The following is an 18,913-nucleotide window of genomic DNA, read 5'->3' on the forward strand; positions in this document are numbered from 1 at the left end:
GAGGTCCAACTTCATTCTTTCGTATATCGATATCTGGTTGCCCCGGCATCATTTGTTGAAAAGACTGTTCTTTCGCCATTGAATTGTTATCTTGGCCACCATGTCATAAATCAATTGCATAAATATAATGGTTTATTTCTGGACTCTCAATTTTATTCCTTTGATTGGTGTGTCTGTCTATCCTTGTGTTAGTACTACACTGTTCTTGATTACTGTAGCTTTGTATTAAGTTTTGAAAATGGGAAGTGAAAATCTTCCAACTTTGTTTTTGTTTCTCAAGATTATCTTAGCTATTTTTAGTGCCTTGTATTTTCATAAGAATTTTAGAGTTAGCTTGTCAATTTCTGCAAAAAAGACAGCTGGAATATTGATAGGGATTGTATTGAATCTATAAACCAATTTGGGGGTAATATTGCCTTTTTTTTTGGTTAGATTATTTATTTATTTATTTATTTATTTATTTATTTATTTATTTATTTATTTGACAGAGAGAGAGAGACAGCGAGAGAGGGAACACAAGCAGGGGGAGCAGAGAGGGAGAAGCAGGCTTCCCACTGAGAAGGGAGCCTGACGCAGGGCTCGATCCCAGGACTCTGGGATCATGACCTGAGCCGAAGGCAGACGCTTAACAACTGAGCCACCCAGGTGCCCCAGTATTGCCATATTAATAATATTAAGTCTTCCAATTCATGAACATGGGATTTTTTAAATTTAGTTGGTTCTTATCTTCTTTCAGTGATGTTTTGTAACTTTCAGTGTACATATCTTACACTGCATCTGTTAAATTTATTCCTAAGTATTTTATTTTTTTAATTCTAAATGGAATCATTGTCTTAATTTTATTTTTTAATTTGTTCCATGCTAGAGTATAGAAATAGTTTATTTTGTATGTTGATCTTGGATCCTGTAGTCATGCTGAACTCATTTTTTAGTTCTAATAGTTTTTTAGTGGATTCCTTAGGATTTTCTATGTGTAGGATCATGTCATCTATAAATAGAGGTAGTTGCTTACTTCTTCCTTTCCAATCTGGATTCTTTTTTTTGTTTTGTTTTGTTTTTAAGATTTTTATTTATTTTTTGAGAGAGAGAGAGAATGATAGAGAGAGAGCATGAGAGGGAGGAGGGTCAGAGGGAGAAGCAGACTCCCTGCCGAGCAGGGAGCCTGATGCGGGACTCGATCCAGGGACTCCAGGATCATGACCTGAGCCGAAGGCAGTCGCTTAACCAACTGAGCCACCCAGGCGCCCCTCCAATCTGGATTCTTATGCTCTCTCTCCCTTTCTGTCTCTCCCCTCCTCTCCCTTCCCCACCTTCCCATTCCCTCCTTTCCTGTTTCCTTCCCTCCCTTTTCCCCTTTCCTCCATTCTCCCCTCCTCCCTCCTTCACTTCCCTCCTTTCTTCACTCTCTCCCCCCCCCAACCACTTTTTTCCTTAGGCTTTCTCAAATACTTTTCTGTATCTGTTGATATGATCATGTGGTTTTTGCGCTTTGTTCTATTAATATAGTGTTTTACATAGACTGATTTTCATATGTTAAACCGTGCCAGCATTCCTGGGATGAGTCCCACTTGGTCATGGTGTATAATTCTTTTAATATGCTGCTGGATTGTTGAGCATTTTTGCATCTGTATTCATAAAGTATATTGGTCTGTAGTCTTCTCTTGTGATTTCTTGTGTTGTCTGGTTGTAGTAATTAGGGTAATACTGGCCTCATAGAATGATTTGGGAAATGTGTCCTTCTCTTCTATTTTTTTTGGATGAGTTTGTGAATGACTGATATTAATTTTTTAAATATTTGTTAGAATTCACCAGTGAAACCCTCTGGGCTGGAGCTTTTCTTTGTGGGATATTTTTTGATTAATAATTCAATCACTTTACTTGTTACAGGTCTATTTAGATTATCTATTTGCTCTTGAATCAGCTTTGGAATTTGGTGTCTTTCTAAGAATTTGCCAATTTTGTTTAGGTTGCCTAACTTGTTGGCATAAAACTGTTCATAGTATTCCCTTATGATCCTTTTTACTTCTGTGAGTTTGGTAGTAATATCCTTCTTTCATTCCTGGTTTTAGTAATTTAGATCTTTTTTTATTTTGGTCAGTCTAGCTAAATTTTTGTCAGTTTTGGCGATTTTTTAAAAAAGATTTTATTTATTTGAGAAAGAGAGAGAGAGAGTATGTAAGAGCATGAGCAGGGGGAGGGGCAGAGGGAGAAGGAGACTCCCCACTGAGCTGAGCATGGAACCTGATGCAGGGCTCAATACCAGGACCCTGAGATCATGACCTGAGCCAAAATCAGATGCTTAACTGACTGAGCCATGCAGGCGCCCCAATTTTGGTGATCTTTTTAAACAATCAACTTTTATTTTCTCTATTGTTTGACTATGCTCAGTTTTATTTATTTCTGCTCTAATCTGTATTTGGGCTGAGTTTGTTCTTCTTGTTTTTTAAGACAGAAAGTTAAGTTATTGATTTGAAATCTTTCTCCTTTTTTATTGGAGCATTTACAGCTGTTTCCCTCTGAGCGTTCCTTTAGCCGCGTCTATTCCTTTTTGGTACATTGAGTTTTCGTTTTCATTCACCTAAATTTCAAACACATTTAGGAAGGTGTTGCTTAATTTCCGCATATTTGTGAATTTCCCAGGTTTCCTTCTGTGATTTATTTCTAGTTCTATTCCATTATTGTTGGAGAACATACTTTGCATGATTTGGGTCCTTTTAAATGTATTGAGGCTTGTTATATGGCCTAACATATGGCCTGTCCTGGAGAATGTTCCCTGTGCACTCGTGTGGTGAGGTTAAGGATTTTAGGGCTGATCAAGGAAAGACAGGAACGTGAGATGGCAGTACTGCACAGTAATATTATAGGGCCATGTTTTGCTGGGGTTGCAGGAGAGGGGAAAGTCCTTCCCAGCAGGAGGCTAACAGGGGAAGAGGGAAAGGGAACTGCCAGGGAAAAGGGGAATGGAGAGGGGGCTTATGTGTCTAGATGGTGTCATTCAGTGGCAGGATGGGGAGGATCGGAGTCAGAGAGCACCAAAGGGCAACAGGGGTCTGGGGTCTTTTATGACTACAAGGTTTGTCTTATCTATGGCTAGTGGATATTTGGTGCAGTTTTGCAGGGTATGCAAAGCACGCGAGTTCTAAATGGCTAAAAATATGATGATTTTGGATATGTAAGAATTTGAGTTTGGCTTTGAGCTAATGGTACCAATTTGCTGTGAAAAAGTAAATGACATAAGGGCCAATATACAGGGGCCATCTTTGGGCCATTTGTATAACAACTTGAGAAAAATGTGTATTCTGCTGTTGTTTGGTGGGATGTTCTATAGATGTCTGTTAAGTATAGTTGACTTTAGTGTTGTTCAAATCTAGTTCCTTCTTGACCTTCTCAGTATTTGTTCAATCTATAATTGAAAGTGGGGCATTGGGGTCTCTATTACTGTTGGATTTTCGGTTTCTCCACTTTGCCCCCTCTCTGCACATCTCTCCCACCTTCTCCTTTGCCAAGATAACTCTTTCTCATAACATAAAAAGTTCAGGGTTTATGGTGGTGGTCTAGCTCTTCTGGGCAGGGGGTAACTTTATTGGTTTAGGGGTGGTTTTCAGTTTAATTTTTCTTTTCTAGCCTTGCATCACATTAGATTATTATTATTATTATTATTGCACATTCTAATCCTTTATTGGACAAGAGTTTAATGGCATTAGGCCAGGAAATATGATAGGGACCATGCTACACTCAGAACCTCTCCCCTTTCAATTTCAGTAGCTAGTGAGAGTTAAGCTTGTGAAAAGTACAAAAGACTAAAAAAGAGTATTATGACCTCCCCATACCACCTCCTAATTTTCCTTCTTATTTTAAAAGGTGTAAGTAAGTATACAATGATCTGGTTTTCCCCTATGTTAACTATTTTAATGATTTAAAAAAATATATCAAAATCAAATGCTTTTCTCCCTTTTCCCTGTTTTTGGAACCCCTGCTTTATTGGCATCCTGAGCACAATGTTTTGCCCACCATGGAATTAGATACTACAAGGAAGTCTCCTTTGCTGCATAGGACCTGGGTGCCAAGCATCTGGGCCATGACTACCACTCCCTCCTCCCATGCCCATGTGGACTTCATCAAAACCTTATGTATATCCTCTTCTACCAAATGTCTGTTCATGTCTTTTACTCATTTTCTAAGTACGTGGTGATTTTTTACTGTTCAGTTTTGACAGTTCTTTATATATTCTAGATACAAATCCTTTGTTAAATATGTGGTTTGCAAGTGTTTTCTCTAATCTGTAATTTGTCATTTCATTCCATTAACAGGTTCTTTTTTCCCCTCAGCTTTACTGAGGTAGAATTGACAAATTGTAAGATATTGAAATGTACGATGTCATGATTTGATGTACTTTTAACAAGATCTTTTGGACAGTTAAAGTTTTTAATTTTGAAGAGGCTTATTTTATCAGTTTTCCCCTTTATGGATTATGCTTTTGGTACCAAATTTAAGAACTCTTTGCCAAGTACTAGTCTTGAAAAAATAAAGTTTATCTTCTGATTTTCTAAAAATTTTATGGTTTTATGCTTTATATTTAAGTTCATGATCTATTTTGAGTTAATTTTTGTATACAATGTGGGGTTTAGATTATTATTTTTTTGCCAGTGGGATATCCACTTGCTCTAACACCATTTGTTGAAAATGCTATCTCTACTACATTGTATTACATTTACATCTTTGTAAAAAATTAATTGGGCAGATTTGTATGGGTTCATTTCTGAGTTCTCTACTCTGTTTCATTGATCTATATGTCTATTCCTTCACCACCACCACACAGTCTTGATTACTATAGTATAACAGTAAGCCTTAACATTGGGAGGATGATTTCTCCCACTTTATTCTTTTTCAAAATTATTCTGGCTCTCTTAGAGCCTTTACCATTCAATATAGATTTTAGAATAATGTTGTCAGTGTTTACGAAGAGGCTTGCTTAGATTTTGAAATAAGAATTCCATTAAACCTGTAGATCAATTTGAGGAGAATTAACATCTTTACAATGTTGAGTCTTCTAATCTATGAACATGGTATGTCTTTCCGAGCTTGCATACCTTGAAGAAATCCAACATGGTTGTAGTGTATTATTCTTTTAATACATTGTTGGATTTGATTTGTATTTTGTTGAGAATTTTTGTATCTAAGTTCAAGAGAAATATTGGTCTATAGTTTTCTTTTTTCATGCTTTTTTTGGTCTAGTTTTGGTGTAGGACCAGACTAGCCTCATAAAATGAGTTGAGAAGCATCCCCTCTTCTGTTTTCTGGAAGGAGTTGTGTAAAACTGGTGTCAATTCTTTAAATGTTTGGTAGAATTTTCCAGTTAAACTTTCTGGGCTTGGACATTTTGATTTTTACTATTATTTTAATGTGAACTTATTTGTACCCTGAAGAACACACAGGGCTCAGAAAGACTATGTTCAGGAAGGTCTGGAGAAATTTGGGTCTCACTTAGTGTTGTCTGTCACATGTATATGTGTCACATTAGACTGTGAGCTTCTTCAGAGTGCTCATAGTGTGTTCGTCATCAGTGGAACCTCAGCACCTAAGATAGCACCTGGCACACAGTAGGTTGCTCAGTGTAAGATTGTTGAATAATTGAACGAATTCTCAGCCCTAGGATTGTGCAGATTGGAAGCCTGATGCTGTTAGAGAAGCCTAGTGAGGAGAGGGCAGCTCGGAGGTGCTTGAGTCCTTCCTTGGAGGTGGAAAAAAAAAAGAAAGGAGTAGATAGTATTTATGGCTCTATCTCGTCCTCCTATCTGTCTGAGCTGCTACCACCCAGGCTCTGATCACCCATACCAGCTAGAGCAACCCATTGTACTCAAGAACCTGAAGAGCATGGGGAGCTGGTGCAGTAGAGGGTTATGTAGGGGATAGGACTAGGACTGGCTGTAGACTGGTGCTCTTTCCTGCTGTGGGTGTTTCCTTACACAGAAACAAGCTCTGAGAATTATATTTCAGAATTGAGGATGGACAGGAGATGATAGTGTATTGAGCTTAGGCATAGTTTATAGAGTAGTAATTCTTTATTTAGAGTTGAATAGTCTCAGGTTTGCAGAAGGAATCAAATTGCCTAGGTCTCTCTGAATTTCAAAAGCTACCCCAAGGTGTTTTCCACTTGTAGTGTAGTTACTAGTTGGGTAAGTGGTTTGTTTGATATCCCTTAAATTATGCAGTTTTAGAAGATTTTCTGCCAGAGCTACATTTGTGTGTAGGTGTACATGAGAGCACATACTATGCATGAGTAAATGCATAGGTTTTTAGGTGTGTTTCTACTGAGGACCCAGTTACTGAGTTCTAGTGTTTTGCTTATTTCATAGCATAGCAGAATGCCTGGATTTTTAAATAAGTGATTATTTTTTAAAGAAGATTTATTTATCTATTTGAGAGAGAGAGACAGAAAACACACATGAGTTGGGGGCGCAGAGGGAGAGAGAGGGGAAAAAGATTCCCCACTGAGCCTGGAGCTAATGCAGGACTGGATCCCAGGACCCTGAGATCATGACCTGAGCCAAAACCAAGAGTCAGTCACTTTAACCGACTGAGCCACCCAGGCACCCCAATAAATGATTATTATTACTCTGTACTGGGACATCTTGTGGCATTTGAGTCCTTTGATTTGTTCTTCTAGCACCATTTGTATTAACTGCTATCTTTAGTAATTGAAATTTTTTTTAGCACCCACCTATCTGCATCACTCTCTGGACAGTCATGGGCTGCTTTTAAAAATATTTTATTATGTTGAATTGCTATTTGTTTCTGAGCTAAATGTTGATCCATTGTTTTGTAATTGAGAATTTGGGAATTTTATGGATTATAAAAGCAATGGATCTTATGCTAGGTTTATTGGTAGTATCTAGAATAATACCTTCAGCATGATAATTGCACAATACCATACTTGATTGGTCAATATGTAAAACTGATTATAAATACTGAATTTTTTAGACTGTGTTCTAATAGAAGATACTCTGGTACAGCTCACTTGAAAGCATCTTTGCCCTGATCCTAAGCTCAACCTGAACCAAACGTTCTATTTTGTATTGAGTTAACTACTCTCTCCTCTGTGCCATCCCTGGGCGTGTATACATCTCCCTCTTAACACAGAGTATTAGAATTATTTGTTTACATGCCTTTCCCCCTTATTGAATTGTTAGTTCCCTTTGGGCAGGATCTATCTTATCTCCAGTGCCTAATATGATTCCTAATTCAAAATATAAGCTGAAGGAGGGGAATCACTTTGTATCCACTACATCGAACAGTGCCTACATGCAGGAAAGCATTCAATATATTATTGAATGAATAAATTCATGGCAATAATTGGTGCTCAGTAAATCTTTGATGAGTTAATGAATTAGTTTGCAGTGTGCTTCATTGGCAAAAATCACAATCATAATCCAGAGGTAGTAACTGCATGAGGGATACATATGCCTGCATTTGTTTTTCAAGGTGATCCTCTTCCGTCATCAAGAACATTGAACACCTGATAGTAAACAAGAGTTGAAAGTAAAAAATCCTGTCAAATTGTCATTGGATGAGAGAACAGACAATGAGGAATGGAGGGTGCTATTAGATAACATTAGATTCTTTTTAACCCTATGAATTTCAATACACCGATGTGTGCACATGGATAGAACCTTTGTCCTTCATGCACTTAGGAAATGCTGCTCAAAAAAGTTTTATAGATTTGCTCTTGTACAACAAATCATTTCTCAAGTTATTTAGGAAAGGGAAGAGGAATTACATGCATAGTAGATACGTAGTTTTCAGATTTTTTGACTTTTCTGTTTCAGCTGATCCCCTACTTGCAGCCTTTTATCAGTTTATTAACAGATCATGGATCATCTTAGGAAATGCAGAAATCCAGTGTCTTCTGATTACCTGCTCTCTTCTTCCAGTAATGGATGGACATTCATGTTTTCATCTGCCTGTAAAAGAAATCTGATAGTTGGAAAAGTAATTAAGAATACAACATGATTATTTCAATAATAATAAATATATATTTCATATATATTTGAACCATCATGCCAAACAGAATGAAAAATCACACAAAAACCTACCTGCCCTGCCCAGGCATGTCTCATTGGCTCATAGCTGCATCCAAGATGGGAACAGTATTGGAAAATCCATAGAGAGGCATGACGGCAGGAGGCAGACATTGGAATGATGCCTGTGCTGCTGGCTCCTCAAAATATGACTGAAGAGGCCATGTCTGGCATTCGCTTGCTCTTCAGAGCTGAGGCTTTTCCTTCCCAGTAGATGGGAAGGGACTTTTGACTTGACTGGAGGGGGAGCATTCAGATACATCAGTGTCTTCCAGATTGCTGCTTTCCATTAGTTTTTGATGCATTGTACATATTTCCCCCTTCTCATTCTTAATTCCTTGGTTTACTATCTCCTTTCTTTTTTTTATCTTCTTTTTCTCTTTTTTGCCTTTTACAGGGTCCCTGGTCTCTTGTTCGAAATGCTTAAAATGAGTGTTAGCCTTGATCCATGAGCATCTCTCTTCTAGTCTAGTCTAGAGGTGCCTTGTCGGAAGGGGGTCTATCTTGAGTTTGTGGAATCAGATGAGAAACAGTCAAGTAGCAACTTAGAGGAAAATGGAAAGGATTGTCGGAATCCTATAGCCCAGGTAGTGGGCAATATTGACTTTTGGTGCCAGAAGACTTTGAAGTACTGTAGAGAGGTCATGGATGTATGTTCAGGAAACTTTTAAAGTAAATCAATAAAATGCTATCAGATAAAGGCTTCACATGAATGCCAGGAAAATTTTCAGATTTGATGGGGACACTCTGTTGCTCTCACATATTACCTGTGAGTATATATATATATACATATAACTGATAAGTTATAAATATATAATTGTAATTGTGATTATTATTATAAAATAATCCCTCATATAAGCTCCATAAGAACAAGGATTCATGTATGTATCCCCGGCACTTAGAACAGGACAAGGCACATAGCAGATTCCTAATAAATATTTGCTAAATAGATAAGTGCCACCATGTTTCTGTACTCTAGTCCTAGGTGGACTAGAAGACAGAATTTGTTGTCCGAAAGGCCTGAGTTTCAGCCCTGGCTCTGCCTCTTAGGAGCTGTCTTTCTAGCCCCTCTGAGCCTTAGTGTCTGCATGCACTTCGTAGAATTTCTATGGAGGTTCTCACATAAAACAATGAAGCATTTGAATGGACATTATATGGTTGGAGGTCTGTCTGTCCCCTTCTCACCCTGATGCCAGTTTTTCACCATCCCTTCGCTCCCCCCTGCCTTCCAGCGAATATCTTTCAAATCAGGGCTCTGTATCTAAGGGTTAGAGTTTAAGTGGAGAAGGAACTAACATTCTTGCAATGGGTTCTTTTCATTACAAAAATCTCAGGAGACGAAAAGCACAACTGTAAGACTCATGAACCTTAGGTTTAGAGCAGTGCCGCCGAGTAGCTGCGGCTGAACTGCTGAGAGGAGACAAAAGCAGGGAAGTCCTTCGCAAAGCCTGCCAATCTCTGCCTCCCCGCAGGGTCTGCAGTGGTAAAATGTGTAGGAGATGCGAGGCACAAGGCAGCAGCCAGGTGGTATGCAGTGGGGGCGGGGGTGCGGGGGACACTTTCCTGAGTCACTTAAGAAACAGACCCTTCAAACCGTGGGAGGGCTGGAGCTCAGGACAGGGCAGGCGACCACTCTTGTACATGGCCTTCCCACTTCCTTCCACTAAGAAGAAAAGACAGAAGACAGGCAGTAGGTAAAACAGGATGTAAAGTTTATATACAAGAATATAATGTTTATCTGAAATATTTACAGTGTTGGTTAAAGCAATATTTTTACAACTTTTAAAGGTCAACTACTATGTATATTACAGGTAAGCTACAATGGTTTAATTTGCAAAATTAAGTAAAAAAATGTTTTAAACAAAGCTTAAAGTACTCAGGTCAATTATAGAATCTCTTTTGCCCTTTATTCGAAGAACTCATGCTATGATGGTTAATGTGCTTTTGATAAATGGAAGTACTCTACCCAGAAATGCAGTACATGCTACTGTGGTAAGTCCCCAAGGAGGGTGTAAAATAACAGGTGAATTATTATAAGACTTAGGCTCTGAGTCTCAGGCTGGAGTGGAGAGATGTCGAGATAACAGCCAGCTTTATCTCAACGAGGTTTGTGACCCACAAAAGTTTGGGCCAGGTAGGAAAATGAAGCCATTTGCACGTTACAGCAACCTCAGCTGAAAGTGAAAGTCAGTTGACCCAAACCAAACAGAAAAACAAACAAAACAATCAGACCCAAGTCACAGTTGTACCTATTCAAAACTAAAGTGAGCTATTTTAAAAACTTCATAAAAATATTGATGATTTTATTAGTTTGAACATTTCTACAAGATCTGGGTGGGTTTTTCCTGTATATGAAAACAGCTATTCGTGCCTGAGGCCTCCTAAGGCCCTATAAGTCAGGAGATGCTGCGGGTGCAGACGTGCAAAAGGCAAGGGAAGCTGCTCCAGGCTGGCGGCTGGAGCCGCAAGGCCTGTGCTTGGGAAATGAGAGCTGAGGACCCAGAGCGGAAATGGTCCGCCTGGCCCTGGAGCTGGCCTGGGGGGCTGATTAGCACTGCAGCTTGCGGATGCTGCGGGAGATGCGCTTGAACTCTCTCTGCCCCTTCTGCCACCGCTTCACAGAGGTGATCACCAGCTCCCCACCCAGTTTCTGTCCCATGACCAGATAGGGCGCATTGATGTCATTCATCTCTTCGCAGGTGCACTGCAAGCTGTCTTTGAGCCACAGCACTGATTTCTTCAGGTCCCTTTCAGACACACCATTCAGCTTGTAAATGGTCTTGCTCTTGGTCTCCAGGATGATTTTGGTATCTCTGTTGATGTAGGTTATCTCCTTCACTTTTATTTTCAGTGCTACGAAGACAAGAGGGGACAGAATCACACCAGTTGTAAGAAGGGAATACGGTCTAGAGTGGGAGCTTTCCTCACCCCATTTCATTTGTGTGATTGGCCTGGGGGGAGGGAAGAAGAGCTTCCTGCAGCTAATGAGACTGTCAGGGGCTGCAGGTTGGGGGGGGTGGTTGGGAGCTGGGGGCAGCAGGTGGCTTCATTTCTAAAGCCTCAAAGGGCTTGCCAGGCACTTTATTTCAAATCAGCCATCCTTTCAAAAAATCTCTTTGCGGGACTCAATTAACTTTTCTTTCTCACCGCCCTTGTGTTCTTCTTGTGTTTGTACGTAGGTTGCATGTGGTTTGCGCTCTCCTCAACAAATGACTTCCCCTATTGGAAACTTCAGCATGAAAAGAAATGCCTGACTCTTAGGTGAAACATGATCCTTCTGTGGCCATAAACTTTAAACTCAATTTATTACGTTGGAGAGGTTTTTGGACAAACCTGTAAGGAAATTATATCACCCAATCATTGTTTTCTAAAGAACAGACTACAGGGAAGGAGAATTGATCTTACAGCAGCTGCATTTGATTTGGTAAAGCAACTAGGAGAAAAAATATCCAAGACTCTAAGAGCACAACGTGTTTAGCTGTAAAAGTGTTTTTCTGAAGATCTCATTCTCATCTGCTATCATTTGCCTGTCCAAGGCCAAGGCGTTTATAGATCATATATGTACCGTTTCCAAAATGTATATGTAGACTCACTAGAATGCTAAGACCAAAAGTAAGTGGTTCACTATAAAAGACACATTTTACAGTCATGAACAGTCGGCTTTGGGAAAGAAAACCCTACAAACATACGTGCTGGAATTAAATTTCAAGACTCCATGAAGGCAAGGAAAGGGTAGAATTTTAAGGCTGGAAAGGATCATTCGGTTGAAATCTCTTGTTGATACACAAAGAATTTGAAATCCAGAGAAGTCAGTGACTTACATGAGGTCACCCAGTTAGGTTGTGTCCTGGCTAAGTCAGGTTGTCAGAACGCTGGTCCCCAAACCTCCTCCTCTAACACTATTGTGGTCTCTTAAGTTTCTGGTCCTGTTTGGGACATGAACATGCCCAATTGTAATGTAACCTAAGACTCTTAATGACAATGACAAGTGCTCTGTATAGATGATGTGTGAATGGCACTTCCTGACTTTGATGGAGTTTAATGCATTATTTAAATTAGTCATAGAGGAAGAGGGTTTGTGTGTGTGTGTGTATAACTGCTTTGCGGATCTCTCTCTCTATCTCAGAAAGGGAATTTGACTAACCATGGCTGTTCCAGCCAACCAGGAAATGAATGAAGCTCAACCAGATAAATCAAGGATGCTGTGATTTGGCCAACCATTGTTTTGTCTGATGTGCATCTAAACCGTAGTACTGAGTTCTCAGGGTTTATGGGACTTAAGTCATGGAATAAGTCACATGGAAATGTCACATGTTCCTGACGTCTCTGCATCAGGCCTGGGGTGGGAAGGTTACATGGTGGGAGAAGTGATTATATGTTACACAGATAGAACATTCGTGATGGAGCACCTGGTCAAATTAAACATTCGTGAGCTCCACACATCAGAAAACCATTACTTTTCACCAGGAGGAAGATTTATTACTTATCTTTTTCTTGCTATAAAATAATCAACTTTGCAAAAGCTCACCATGCGAAAACAGCAGGCATTTCCTCCCTGGATTTTCAGCTGGGGCCAAATGTAGGGAATCAAAGCTCTAAAATAACTTTTCCTGCCCTGGAAGATGTGAGTGGGGATGCAGGAAGTGGTAGGAGGCAGGGGTAATGGTAACCTGATCCAACAGCAGGTTGGATGCATAGGCAGGCAGCTCTGGGCTATTCTTTCTGCACCGGTACTTTTACCATTGCAGTAAGGAGGCCTACATTTTCCCTGTACTTCAGGAGTGTAGTGGGGAAAGAGGGTGATGCTTTCGTGGATGACTTAAGTAAATTAGATTTCTACCCTTGTTGCTTCTACCCTTCCATTACTTTCCAAAGTATAGAGGCAATATAGAATGCTGCTTATAAACCAGGAGTATATGATGCACTTCCTACAATTCAGGTTCATTATCCCTTTTGGGACAAAAATTAGTGTGGGGAAATAGAAAACATAGCTGCGAGGTAATCTGTGTGTGTGATACCTTAAATGTGATGATATCCATGTTGTTTTGAAAGGCTTTCTCCTCTAAAGAGAGAGAACACTAGGATACACACACACACACACACACACACACACACACACTTTTTTGGGGGCCTGGGTCTTGATAGAACATCCTTAGGAAGTGGGGCTTTTGTAAGGGAAGCCATAAAGCAAGTATTAATGTGTGTGTGTGTGTGTGTGTGTGTGTGTGCACATGCATGTGCCCTAATTTCAATCATTTTAGAGCCCCATGATATGACCAACTTTTTCATGGAAAGTCAGGAGAGAGATCTGGGTTAAATCTAGCGCAAAGGACATAAGCTACCAGAAGAAAATGATATTTTATATACATTTTAATGTACATTTTATTAAAATTGTATTTTTCTATTTTCCCCTTAATCAAATCTTGTAGCATGGAAGCTCAGAAATGTGTTTTGGTAAGGCTCTGGAGATCTGAGATTGCTGCTACCAGCATGCCTGGCCTTCTCTACTCCTTACAGTTGTATATATTTAAATACAGACATTCGAAACCCTATCATCCCATTTGTGGTTCTTCCTGAGGGGATAGATCGGTTAGGACTTAGGATTGCCTCCTTTCTTTTTCCCTTCCTTGGCAGTGTGAAGTTTTTTCTAAAGCTATGGCTGTTCTAGGATCAGCTAAAGTTAAACCCAGGACACTTCTGGAAGAGACCCAGGGTTGTAAGGAACAGTGATTGGATTGTTTCCAGAGTTCCAGGGACCTGATCAGGTCTGAGATTGCTGGGATGGTAAGTTGTAAGGAGACAGTGGGAAGGCAGCCCCCAGCAGTAGTGCTCAAGTGATTTCTCTCAGTTTCAAGGACTTTGTTGAGTACACAGAAATGTTAATACAGATGTTAGACCCCATTATTGTTGGCTAGAACAGGAACCGTATCTGCTTACCAGTAAGTTCAACCTTCTGCCTGAATACTTTTAAAGGATACCAGCCTCTCAAAAACATCAAAAGGTGCCTACTCTTGGAATGGGATGAAGACAAGAATGTCCCAGTGAATGTCTGGGTGAAGTTCATGGCCACTCCTGACTCCAAAGTTAACACTGATTCTGTGTCTAGCTGCCCTCACCTTGGGGCCCTCAAGACAGTGGAGAGGTGCTGATGAAGCTCTGTGTGGACAGTCTCCATTCCTCTTTCTTTTTAAATACTCTCTTAAGGGTAGTGACCTACACACTATGAACCTGGGTAACAAATCACACACATTATTGTCCCCAAGCACTATGTCATATGGCACCTTTCATGTATTTTGCCAGTGTAAATTCCTAAACTGTTATTTCTTCTTCTTTTTAAATTTAAAGAACTCCTCCCCCCAAATTATTAACCAGTACCTTGGATGTAGTCACTAGTCACATAGTCACTAGTGATGGAATGCAAAGGAGCAAAGTGTTATGGGCTGTGAATAAGGTAAAAATATTTGATGGTGGAGTAAATTTTTACTTTTGGCTAACTGAATGCCTTGAATCTGTTTTGCTGAGGCTAATATTTACATGTTTCTATTCTTGGTACTCATATCAAGTGACTGAAAGAGAACATGGCCCAAAATTATGCTTACTGGCAAGAAAAGCCAAAGTGAAATGAAAAATGTGCCATCGAAAATTCCTAATTTGAGTAATTCTCATTATTTGATTATTGCTTAGCAGAACAACGAATCTCACCTAAAAAGATACAACTCAGGGCAAGATAGTTAAATGGGGAGGCAACTGTGATAGAATAAGTTAGAGGACTTTGGGAAAGATGAGCTATGATGGTATTTTACCCAAGTCTTATCCAGTAACATCTTTATTCCTTTAAGTTTTACTAGTAAATAAAACTTCTGGATGTGAAATCTTTTGTTGGTGGAGGTATATTACTTACCGAAATCATTTTTACAAAGAGTTTCCATTATGTCGTTGTCATCCTCATTTTTATTTTTGCAGGCTTCACATACCTTTGGAGCTAGAAATGTGAAAAATTAGTAAATTTGCTTACAAGGGAAACAGCAGGTGGCATTTGTAAACAACTCAAAGGGGCTTATCCAGACAAGAGTAGCAATTGTATGGTAAGACCCCAGCCTCTGCCTCCTTTGAAAAGGACTACTCATTCCTAAGAAAGTCTTCCATGACTCCTGTTTTTTGATGGGTAAAACAAGAATGCCTATAGTTGTGTTTAATAAATGACAAATCACCGCCCCCCCCCCAAAGAATGTTGTGGGCAAAGTGTACAGAGGGATTTGGTTTTTTACCTCTTCCTCCCCACCCCCAAACAAATTCTGTCCCTGAAAAAGTTGCTCCCAAAGCCTCTCTGAAGAGAACGCCCCAGAAGAATCTCAAGGGGTTTTGGAAAATCGGTTACCACAAAATATGCCACAAGATTGTCTTTTTCGGCTGCAGGACACCAGTGCAGCTCAGTCTCTGCTGGACTCTTCAGGAGAGTTGTGTCTCAGGGAGGTCCCTTCACGATATTTTCAAGTCTGGACAGGGATAGGTGGCTAGTGCTTATAGGGGTTACCTAGGGGCTCTTCTCTCTTTGGAAACACACCTCAGCAACTACAGCAGCCTGCTCTCACTGGTTCTGCATCACCCGTGTGCTTTCTGTCAAGTGTGTGGCTGAGTCAAGCTGCTTTTATTTATTTTATTTATTGTTATCTTCCTCCCTGGTCAGGTTCTTCTTGCTCCTCTTTGTCCATTTCAAACTCTCAAAAACAAACAACCCTCCACCCCCCAAAAATCCCAAATCAAAAAAACAATCAGCCAAACAAAAAACCCAAAGCTTTTTCTGAAGTGAATCATAATTGAAGCAAACTGTCTATGGGGGTCTGACCAAATGCGGGAATACGCGCTAGCATAAGGATCGGAGAGCCTACTAAAAGCTCTTCTAAAAGAATCTGGTTTGGGGGGAAAAAAGAAAACATACTATTCCCTTTCTTGCATTTATAAATGTGCTAATGCTAGGTCTAAAATTTAGGTAAAATTTGATTTTCATTAACAAGAAATTGAATTTTTACAGAAAAAAACTTTGTGACTCATGATGTAAGAGATATGTATCAAATTAGAAAAATTGCAGGGCATATTTTGAAGACCATAAACTTTTATTTTGAAGGGGGAAAATGGCGATTTGGAGAAATGTAGTTTATAATATTGGTGCTGATGGTGGAAAGAAATAAAAACAAAAGTAACACACATAAAACTGTCCTTAATTCCTCTCACTCAAACAAAATGAAACATTTCCAATTAGGAGCTCTAGGAATGTATATAAAATGTTACTAACCTGTATTGGTTGGTCTGTGGTATATGTTGGACAAATGTTTGAAATATGCCAAACATTTGCAATAAATTAGAAATCTAACCAATAAGATGATTGCAAACTCGAGGTGCCTGCCAGGAAAGATTGCTAAACAACTGTGCATTTTCTTTAACCAAGGATGGCTATAGGAAAACAATTAAAGATTGAAAGAGAGAGGCTGCTGGAGCCCTGCAAGGGATTAGGAAGCTCTCTTTCCATGTCAGGGGGACCTGAATCAGCTCAGACACATTGTGTATGTTTTTCTTTCAAGAAGAATATCAAGAACCCATGAGGTTTTCATTGCTTTTAAGGTTTTTGCACAGGACCTCCCCCTCTGTTTTCTAAAAACCTGGGAAACTCTCTTTTGCACGATTTTCTCCAGTTAATTAAAACCATTCCTAAGATACAGGCAGATTAGTGATAGAAAAATGATTCCTGGAGATTCCCTTTATGACCCCTTCCTTAGATACCCAAGCAGTACAACCAGTGCTCAATCTTCAACTTGCTCCGAGCCAGTCCGGCTCTTATTTCCAAAACCTAAGTCGGCAAGGAACAACAACAAAAATACCTTAAAAGACTATCTGTGCGTTTTGGCTATCCTGCCTGTATGGGAATGTTTCTGTGCCTAGAATTCTGCCCGGTGGTAAGAACGTGTTGCATGAGGCTGGGCGAGGAGTCCTTGGCCAGGGTGCTCACTACCAACTCCACACAGGACCACTTCCAACGCTCTCAGAATTGTGGCCCCAGGGCTTAACATCTTTAAAAATAACTGCATATCTCTACGGAAAAAACGCCTTTCAGTTCTTCGTTTTTTCTTTTTTCTTTTAACTGTCTCTAAGAAAGCAATTGGTGTAACTCGGAAGGGAATGAGAGGCATGTGTGTGTGTGTGTGTGTGTGGTGTCTCAAATTTGTCACGATGACACACGAGGGCAAGAAGAGCGTCTGCCCCACCTGAAACTGGCACCCCTGGCGGGGACACATCGGGATGTGGGGTGTGGGCCGCGAGATTCTCCCCAGAAAGCCTTCAGCGGAACTGGGTGTGGGCGGGGAAGTGGGGCCGGAGGTGGGGGGTGGCGATACGGGGAAAGGCTTACCTTCCTCGGTGGCCGGCAGAAGGTGGTCGCTGCTAGCGAGAGGTATGCAGAGGTCGTTGTCCTGGGGGAAACGGTCGCACTCGAGCATGTCCGGCCAGGGGAAGCCGAAGGCGGACATGACTGGAGCGCAGCGGTCCTTCACCTGCACGCAGAGAGAGTGGCACGGCTGGATGGTTTCGTCCAGGTCATCGAGGCAGACAGGGGCGAAGAGCGAGCACAGGAACTTCTTGGTGTCCGGGTGGCACTGCTTCATGACCAGCGGGATCCAGGCGCCCGCCTGCTCCAGCACCTCCTTCATGGTCTCGTGGCCCAGCAGGTTGGGCAGCCGCATGTTCTGGTACTCTATGCCGTGGCACAGCTGCAGGTTGGCCGGGATGGGCTTGCAGTTGCTGCGCTTGTACGAGAAGTCGGGCTGGCCGAAGAAGAGCCCGCGCGCCGAGCCCAAGCAGCAGTGCGAGGCGAGGACGAGCAGCAACAGCGAGCCAGGGCCCTGCGGCATCGTGGGCGCGCGACCCCCGCGGGGCGGAGAGCGGAGTCGGGGAAGCGGGAGGCAGACGGGGCTGAGCTCGTCCCGGCCGGCTCGCTCTGCTCGGCGCGGCTCGGGGGCCTGGAAAGCCGGCGACCAGGCGACGGGAGCGCCGAGACGCCGGGCGCGGGGAGGACTGCGCGGGAGAGACGCTGTCCGCTCCGCTTCGCGCGGCAAGCCCGAGCTCAGCTCCGGGGGGCTCCGACCCGGGGGAGCAGAGTGAGCCGCTGCTGGGGCCCAGCCAGAGTTTTCTTGGCCTTTTTTATGCAAATCTGGAGGTGGGGGGAGAAAGGGAGGAGCCAGTGGAGAGTAATCCGAGGAGGGTTGGTCACTACTCTTTTGGTTTGGTTTTCCGTTGAGAATGCCCCTCACGCGCTCCCTGGAAGGAAATTCTGCCCCCACCCCCTTCAGATGCTGCTGATCGTGTGCTCCAGGATTGCTTCAAACAACAAACAAACAGACAAGCCTGGCAGCTGCGCGCCACGGTGGGCGTGCGGAGCGCGGGCTGCAGGAGATGGGGTAACGGCGGCGGACGCGATGGGCGGCCTCGCCACCAGGTCCCGGCGGGAACGCGCTCCGCCCCCTGCGAGGCCCAGGTCGGGGTTTGTTTGACCCCGGCCTGAAGTTTCTGCTTCGACCCCCGCGCTGCGCGGTGGAGCTGCCTCTCTCGGAGCCGAGAGCCGCAGCCCTGGGGCTCTTTGTGCCTTCGTCTCGCGCCCGGGACCTGCTCGCTCGAGGTCGCCTCCGCGAGCTCGGTTTCCTCTCCCATCTCCAGCCACAGTTCCCAGCCTGGCCCACCTCCATACGGTGTGATTCCCCGTGCCCTTTTAAAAATCAGAATTATAAATAAAGTCGTGCGAGCAAAACTTTTACGCGGAAAAGGAAATAAAACGTTGGGGTTGTTAC

General features: G+C 41.9%; 2 protein-coding genes across 2 annotated transcripts in view; one reads left to right on the forward strand and one right to left on the reverse strand.

Moving 5' to 3' along the window:
- The window catches only part of LOC118527051 (toll-like receptor 2), an 89,901-nt gene extending 74,962 nt beyond the window's left edge, over positions 1 to 14,939 (forward strand). Inside the window, exon 5 of the transcript XR_013446522.1 lies at positions 11,258 to 14,939. The gene's annotated coding sequence lies outside the window, so the exon portion shown is untranslated. The remainder of the gene's footprint in view (positions 1 to 11,257) is intronic.
- Positions 9,769 to 18,376, reverse strand: SFRP2 (secreted frizzled related protein 2). Its single transcript, XM_036078638.2, has 3 exons — positions 17,482 to 18,376; positions 14,980 to 15,060; positions 9,769 to 10,931 (listed from the first exon to the last, which is right to left on the reverse strand). Exons 1-3 carry the CDS (start codon positions 17,978 to 17,980, stop codon positions 10,627 to 10,629), a joined length of 885 nt encoding a protein of 294 aa, XP_035934531.1. The 5' UTR covers positions 17,981 to 18,376; the 3' UTR covers positions 9,769 to 10,626.
- Positions 18,377 to 18,913: the final 537 nt, after the last annotated feature.

The sequence above is a fragment of the Halichoerus grypus genome, chromosome 3 (assembly GCF_964656455.1).
Source record: "Halichoerus grypus chromosome 3, mHalGry1.hap1.1, whole genome shotgun sequence".
NCBI classification, from domain to species: Eukaryota; Metazoa; Chordata; class Mammalia; order Carnivora; family Phocidae; genus Halichoerus; species Halichoerus grypus.

Coding starts and splice junctions, on each gene's coding strand:
- SFRP2 (XM_036078638.2), bottom strand. CDS start 17,980: ATGCCGCAGGGCCCTGGCTCGCTGTTGCTGCTCGTCCTCGCCTCGCAC. Junction 15,061..17,481: donor TCTGCCGGCCACCGAGGAAG/GTAAGCCTTTCC, acceptor TCACATTTCTAG/CTCCAAAGGTATGTGAAGCC. Junction 10,932..14,979: donor TCTTTGTAAAAATGATTTCG/GTAAGTAATATA, acceptor TTGTCTTCGTAG/CACTGAAAATAAAAGTGAAG.